Below are 7,825 nucleotides of genomic sequence, written 5' to 3'. Positions count from 1 at the left end.
TCTCTTTTTTATTTTCATACAAAGCCACTCACATAACCTTTTCTTTTTCACTCTCCCAGATAATTAGAAAATAGATCATCAACAACCAATGGCAGTTACAAAGTAAAAACACACTGCCAAGAATTGGCTTCACACTCAGTAAGGAACACTGTACCTCTCCCTCATGGCTTATGGGTACAATAAGAGTACAATACCCACTCAAGAAAAATTCTCTAGCAATGAACTATACAGATGATTCCTGAAAGCACAGTCTTAATCTCCTGCCATAGGCCGCTGCTGCATCCATGAAAGCCACTCACTTTCTACTGACGGCCACATTCTTGTCACGTCCCTTGCCTCCTCACAAGTATTTCCATCTTACATCCCACAATTCAGTAAAATGGCAAACTTTAAAACACCATTTTTGCTCATAAATTGTTCAGAAACACTTCAAAGCACAACAAACTACATCAAAATATGGTTCCCTGGCAGCCAACCATACATGGCTTACTTCTGAATCCTATGGGAAGCTGCTATTACCCCACCCACGGCACCTGGAGCCACCAGGGTCCAAGTACTGTCGCAGTGCCCCTCTGCAGGCCAAGCAACCTGCTTCCTGCCACGGGTCCGCGTGGACTGCTTCTCACCTGCTGGAGAAGCCCGCAGACTTGAGTTTCTTATGCTAAGTAATTTCCCCCAGATCATTATAGTTTGAGCTTCCCTGGTGGCTCAGGTGCTAAAGAATCCACCTGCAATGCAGGAGACCCAGGTTCAATCCTTGGGCTGAGAAGATACCCTGGAGAAGGAAATGTCAACCTACTCCAGTATTCTTGCCTGGAAAATCCCACAGAAGAGCCTGGTGGGCTATAGTCCATAGGGTCTCAAAGAGTCGGACACGATTGAATGACAAAAGGTGGTAGAGTCAAGATTCAAACCCAGGTCTTTTTAACTTTAAAGGACAAAGAAAGCCCTTTGGACAAAAACCAGGAACTTAAGAGTAGTGAGGAATAGAGTACAGGAGTTGGTGGGAAGTTATGATGGGATTTATGGCAAAGGAGTAAGAGGATCTTGCCCTCTACCTCTAACTAGCCCACGGAAAGTTCTCAGTAGCCACTTTTACTGGCATACAGAAATTTTTGTTTTCTTACCCCCTTGAAATTTTTTATTCTCTCAGTGATTTTCAACATGTCTTGAATGTAGCTTAAGGTCCATCTGGTACTTTGGAAGGCAAAAACTGGGACAAGGTTTATAGTACAAAAAAAGTGGAAACGTGGGGTTTTGAAGAAGTCAGTACTTACAGGCCTGAGATCCCATGAGGATTTGGTGGAAGGAGGGAGAGGGTTTACCTTAGGGGTCCACAGGTCCAGTCCCCAATTCAACTCACCAACCACAGCTGCTGGGCAGTCCAGGCGGAGGGAGCCCAGTGTGATGACCAGGTGCTCAATCTGGCCCACAACTTTCAGATGCCGGGGTAGGGAAAGCCTCTCTCCTTCATGCTTGTGAGATCTGACATGCTCCTTGAGTCTGCACCAGAGAGCAAATACCAGAATCCCCTTGGCAGAGGTTTCTGATGGAATCTGGCAATGCCTACCTTCTGACTCACAGCTGGAATATTCCAGGGATTTCCTGGGTTAATTTACCAAAAGAAAATGTTAGCCTACATTTCTTGTTTGAGCACTTTATCCTAAACATGCCAGGGGGTATATAAAAATATATATAAAGATTTAGCTCCTGTTCTAGAAGGCTATGTCACTATCTGCACTCATGGGACACACTCAGAGAATCCTTTCCTGCATTCCAGCATCCCCACTTATGTGCAAGGCAGTTTAGTTAACATAGCCTTTTACACATCTGTAAGTAAAGATCTCAGAGTGGCCAAATTAATCCTAATTTTAGAAGATGCTTTGTTCAATGTCTAATTTTCTCTTTGTTTTAGTCTCTCTTCTTCACTTAGTCTATGCTATAAGGTCGGTAGAGGTAGGTACTTACTTGCTGAGTGCATTGATATTGGTTAATTCCTAGTTAATTTAACTTGTCTGTCTAGAAGAGAAAGGAAAGAACAGCACCAAGGTTTCACACAGTTATGTAAGCTGGTTGGAACAGCCAGCGTCCGAGCTATTGTGAGTTGGTGGATAAATACTTAATTATGGACTCTCTGTGGTGATACTTCTGCTTTACTCCATTTTCTCTCTTTCGGTGTTACAGCCCATGCAAAAGGAAAATAATTGCAGTTTTATAGATGGTTATTAACTCCTCTGGAATCATGGCAGTCTACTGCCTAATTATGCACCAGGACATTATTAGTCTTTCTGGAAACATCATGTTGCACTATAGCTCATCTCTTCACTACATAAAAAGGCTCAGGATTCTTCCCACAGGAGCACTGTGTCTTTGGGCTCCCCCACCACCCTAAATAGCAATGCACAAAACCCATAGAGCCAGCTGCAAAGAGTCAGCGGTGAGGGGTGAGAAGGTAGAAACAAGAAGGAACAGGTCCTATGGGCAGAAGTCACTGATACACAAATCAAGATTTGTGTAAGTCCTGCCTAAGAACAAGAATATTTTTTAAAGTGGCTTAAAGTGGGCCATTACATCTACTCTAGTCATTGTTTCAATACAGAGATCTGGGCTGGGGGATGCTTTGTTGTACTTAGAGCTGGAGAAGTGGAAAAAGATATTGGATTGATCCTCCCAATTCTGGGCTAGACCTCAGGGCCCACCTGGTACTTTGGAGAAAAGAAAAGGAAGAAGAAAGAGAATAAAAGGACGGATTGAGTGAAAAGGAGGAAAGATACAAAATGTCTTTCTCTGACTAAAAAAGTGGGAGAACCCAATTCCAGCTTTTAGAGAACTTAATATATTCAATATATAAGGTGTCTGCCTCACATCCAGTTCCCAGCAGGGGCAGTAGTAAGATCTGATTTTACATGTTATTTGCAGAAAGGAAAGAGACTAATCACCCCTGTGATGGTTCAGGCCCAACAGCTCTATTCCACAGTCTGACTGATGCTTCTTGGGACAGGCAGAGCGACCTCCAGAACTCCAAGTAAGCCGAGGTCAACCACATCCCTGATTTTACTTCTCTGGGCTATACCTGCAGGGCAGCTCTTTTTAATTTGCTGTCTGGGAAGGGCACAAATCAGGATCAGGGCATGGCATGCAATGAGTCAAGGATCTCAAACTCTCATTCTAGAGCCCAAAGGTCTTTGTTCAAAACTTAACTGATAGGAGATAATGCTCAGATGGTAAAGAATCTGCCTGCAATGTGGAAGACCCGGGTTCGATCCCTGGGTAGGGAAGGTCCCCTGGAGGGGTGCATGGCAAACCACTCCAGTATTCTTGCCTGGAGAATCCCATGGACAGAGGAGCCTGGTTGGCTACAGTTCACGGGGTTGCTAAGAGTCAGACATGACTGAGTGACTAACAGTTTCAGTTTCAATGGAAAGCCTGAACTTCAAAATAAATTCAAGCAAAGAGCATATAGCATCTGACTTTTAGTACAAGTGGCTACTTACCCCAGTCTGTCCACACAGGCTGAAGAGATGAGATTATATTGACAGCCTGTGTCAACCAAGGCTTTCACATCCTTTCCAGCACACTGTGGAGAGAAAATATACTGTTCAACAGAAGCCAGAGATGCAAAAGGGAAGAGAAATCCAAAGTGCAAGCAGCAGATGTCACATGAAAGGCAGGGTTGGAGAGCATCCTCACATTTATGGAGGATAGTGTCCCATCTGTATCCATTGTGGTGTCTCCTTTGAGGGGTTCTTTTTCCTGCTGATTGTAGAGCTGACAGAGGATCCCAAAGGCCTTTGGGATGTTTCCTTGTATACACAAAGTGGCTTTTAATTGTGTGTGTGTGTGTGTATCACATATCCCTTTGCAAATCTGATGTAACATTTAGTCCTTTTCCCCATAAAGGATGCACATGCACAGAAAATACTGCATACACTTCCAGTGATGCACAGAGTGCCCCCTTAAAACTCATTTGTGAATCCCGTGATAACATCCACATTCTATACAATTTGGAGGAAAGGGCCCCATTATTGGGATCATGTTAGACCTGAATCCTACTCTGCAGAAAACCTGGAAAAGTCATTATCAGAACTTTACCTGGCAAGAAACCAAAATCATGTCATCATCCTCAGACTTCTTCAGCCCCTCAGACTTGGCCTGATTGAATTTGTTGGTCTTGGAAGCCCAAGGGACACGACTGCTTCGGAGCTTAGATAGGTTGGTTTCCATGAGGCGCCTCTGCAGAATGTTATGAGGTTGCTTGGGGAACAGAAAGCAGAGGCTTCTTAGTGACAGGCCATGTTCCCCTTCCCCCATTGTCTCCCAGGTGCCATGGAAATAATGGAGCCTCACATAACTGAGCTCCACCTTTGCCTCTTATTTATTCTTCCCTCAAGTACAGATTTCATGAGTATTATCAGAGCAGGAACTATCAGAACAGTAGACCAACCTCAGTGAATGAAAAAGCAATATGGGACTCTGGGAAACGTGAACAGGGCCAGTATTCCATGGCTAAAGAAAAGTAAGAGACTCTTGTGATTTGTACTACCTGGGCTTCCTGCCTTCCCTTCCCTTACAAGGGCATTTCAGGAGAAAAGTGGCTTTACTCTATATGGAATAAATATATCTTTCCAGACGACTTATAAGTAAGGGCAGCTAATTCTCACAGACCAAAGAAACCTTCTTAGCACTGGTTTTCAGGAGTTCTGTGTACTTCTATTTCAAGTCTCACTTCCTCACAGTCTTATCTTTCAGACTCAAATGCATATGCCTTGGTGACCTGGCTCTCTCCTGTGGGCTGAGTCATCCATGGGGTGGATGAGGTGGGAAGACAGGTCATACCTGCTCCTGCTGAATAACACTCTTAGGAGATACACTTTAGAACCTGACAGAACCCATGAGAATCATCCTTACCATTATCCTCTGGACTTCAAGAAGCATAACGCTCCTCCTGCCATATGCTTGTTATTCATTCTCTCTCTTCATGGGCCAAAGTGGAGTATAAAGGGGGCAGAAACTGACCAAGAAGCAGGGGGCTTAATTAGACCTTATATCCATGCCAGGATACATAATGGTAGGATGCAGAATAAGGAATGTGAATTCAAGTGTGCTCTTTGATAGTGCTTAGGAGAGTTACTAAGAGAAGGCAATGGCACCCCACTCCAGTACTCTTGCCCAGAAAATCCCATGGGTCCATGCAGTCCATGGAGTCATGAAGAGTTGGACACGACTTAGCAACTTGACTTTCACTTTTCACTTTCATGCACTGGAGAAGGAAATGGTAAATCACTCCAGTGTTTTTGCCTGGAGAGTCCCAGGGATGGGGGAACCTTGTGGGCTGCTGTCTATGGTGTCGCACAGAGTCAGACACGACTGAAGCAACTTAGCAGCAGTAGCAGTAGCAGCAAGAGAGTTACTAGGGATAACTATGCTCTACTCTTTCTACTCCAAGTGGCCTCCAGAAAGTGTAAGCCACTTCTTGAAGTCATTTGACCTAAGAAATCTCTACAGGAGCACATTATTCCCAGTTTACAATAATACTTAAAATCCCTCAGAGGATAGAGCCTTATCCCAAGTATCTTCGTGACACATTCTAGACGTCATTTCAGTTCTAAAGGGAAGATAGTCACTCCTAGAAGCCCAGAGCCTAGAACCTCCCCCAGCAAGGAGTAGAACTGGAGAAGTTTTCATTATCCACTATCTCACAGATTTCTGAGGAAGAAAGGAGTCAGAGCCATGACTCACTGTAACCCTGGTGAGGCGAAGAAATAGATTCCCAAAATACACTGATTCTTGGCAAGGCAGATTCTAAATTAACATCCTTGGGAAAAAGGGGGGGCATTTAAATGAAAATGAGAGATTCTTAACTTGATAAGGAGCTACAGGAAGTGCTAACTTTGTCAGATTTCCTGATTTGACCCTGGGAGAATGCTTTGCTCTGCAAAAGAAACAGAAATTCTTCATTCTTATCTCTTTCACTAATTAGCCTAGATTTATATGAAAGCAGGTGTTTGTTTCTGTCAGATCCATGATTAGCAGAACCAACTCAGATAAGTTGGATTTGTAGAACTGAAGACTGGAAGGAACTTCAAAGGCTGTCTAACCTAGGCCCTCCTAACCTAAAGTTTGTGGCTTTCCTTCTACAGTGGTCTTGCTGAATACCACTTTACCTGGATACTCTAAATCTTGAGAGAAGTCTAATCATCAGACATATGAGGCAAATGAGTGAGGTTCTGAAATCATTTCCCTTGAGTCATCTCTCTTCTGAATTTTCCTCCTAGACCCCTTCTCCATAGCCTATATATTAATATACACTCCAAGTTCTCATATACTGGGGAGAACATTCCTCCACAGAACTCCAGACCCTGTCTCTTCAATGCCACATCCTAACCTAATCATGTGCTAAGTCATTCAGTCCTGTCCAACTCTTTGTGACCCTATAGACTGTATCCCACCAGTCTTCTCTGTCCATGGGATTCTCTAGTCAAGAATATTGGAGTGAGCTGTCATGCCCTCCTCCAGGGGTCTTCCCAACCCAGGGATTGAACCTGCATTGGCAGACAGGTGTTTACCACTAGTACCACCTGGGAAGCCCAATCTAATCACACCCTTGTCTTAACTGGCCTTTAATAAAGGTTGAAATCACTATTCTATTTCCTGACATTCTATATTTTTTCACTGAAATCACTTCTGATCCCACAATACCAATAATGATCTCCTAATTTCCAAATCTGATAGACATTTTTCAGCCTTCATTCTCTAGGGTATTTGGCCCTGGTGACTATTCCTTTGTTTAGTAACCAAAAAAGGTTTAAACATAACACATGTTCAATGTAAAATATTCAAATATCACTAAAGCATATACAATTAAAAAGGAAAGCTTCCTCAGCACCTCACCCTTCTTAGGTCCACTCCCTACAAATGACAACCATCAAATTTAGAAGAATATCCTTCCTTTTTTTTGCTGTCTTAGTTCCATGTGAGATCTTAGTTCCCAAACCAGAGATTGAACCTGTGCCCCTTGAATTGAGAATGCACAATTTCAACCACCACCAGGGAGTCCTCCCCAAATTTTAATGCATTTACAAACATAAATAAAAATAGGATCACATCATAATACTCTTCTAAATTTTAAAAATTTTGTTTAATATATGAAAGGCATTTTTCCATGTCAGTAATATGATTATTTTCATTTATTTTTATAACTAAAAGTACTCACAGTACAGTTAAGGAGCTGAAAATTCACAGCCAATAACCTCATATGAATCTCAGAGATGTTTTTCTGTAGTCATTTAATTATGCCTCATGTTTTAAATGACAATGGAACTGCACATTTACCTCTGCTCCCAACCAAAATTTCACTAAAATGATGGTCAAGGAGTTCAGCTCAGTTCAGTTCAGTTGCTCAGGCATGTCCGACTCTGCGACCCCATGAATCGCAGCATGCCAGGCCTCCCTGTCCATCACCAACTCCCGGAGTTCACTCAGACTCATGTACATCGAGTCAGTGATGCCATCCAGCCATCTCATCCTCTGTCGTCCCCTTCTCCTCCTGCCCCCAATCCCTCCCAGCATCAGAGTCTTTTCCAATGAGTCAACTCTTCGCATGAGGTGGCCAAAGTACTGGAGTTTCAGCTTTAGCATCATTCCTTCCAAAGAAATCCCAGGGCTGATCTCCTTCAGAAAGGACTGGTTGGATCTCCTTGCAGTCCAAGAGACTCTCAAGAGTCTTCTCCAACACCACAATTCAAAAGCATCAATTCTTCAGCGCTCAGCCTTCTTCACAGTCCAACTCTCACATCCATACATGACCACAGGAAAAACCATAGCC

The 7,825-nt window shown here is 43.3% G+C and overlaps 1 protein-coding gene and 1 pseudogene across 1 annotated transcript in view; both read right to left on the bottom strand.

The window, feature by feature from the left end:
* The window catches only part of NRIP3 (nuclear receptor interacting protein 3), a 29,348-nt gene that overhangs the window by 3,796 nt on the left and 17,727 nt on the right, over window positions 1-7,825 (bottom strand). Inside the window, exons 2-4 of the mRNA XM_040258417.1 lie at window positions 4,093-4,254; window positions 3,495-3,577; window positions 1,364-1,503 (exon numbers count right to left, since the gene is read on the bottom strand). Coding sequence (XP_040114351.1) covers window positions 1,364-1,503; window positions 3,495-3,577; window positions 4,093-4,254 — 385 coding nt within the window. The remainder of the gene's footprint in view (window positions 1-1,363; window positions 1,504-3,494; window positions 3,578-4,092; window positions 4,255-7,825) is intronic.
* LOC120877141 lies at window positions 24-254 on the bottom strand (annotated as a pseudogene).

The sequence above is a fragment of the Oryx dammah genome, unplaced genomic scaffold (assembly GCF_014754425.2).
Source record: "Oryx dammah isolate SB20612 unplaced genomic scaffold, SCBI_Odam_1.1 HiC_scaffold_17, whole genome shotgun sequence".
Classification (NCBI taxonomy): domain Eukaryota; kingdom Metazoa; phylum Chordata; class Mammalia; order Artiodactyla; family Bovidae; genus Oryx; species Oryx dammah.
This window is presented reverse-complemented; position numbering and strand designations above follow the sequence as displayed.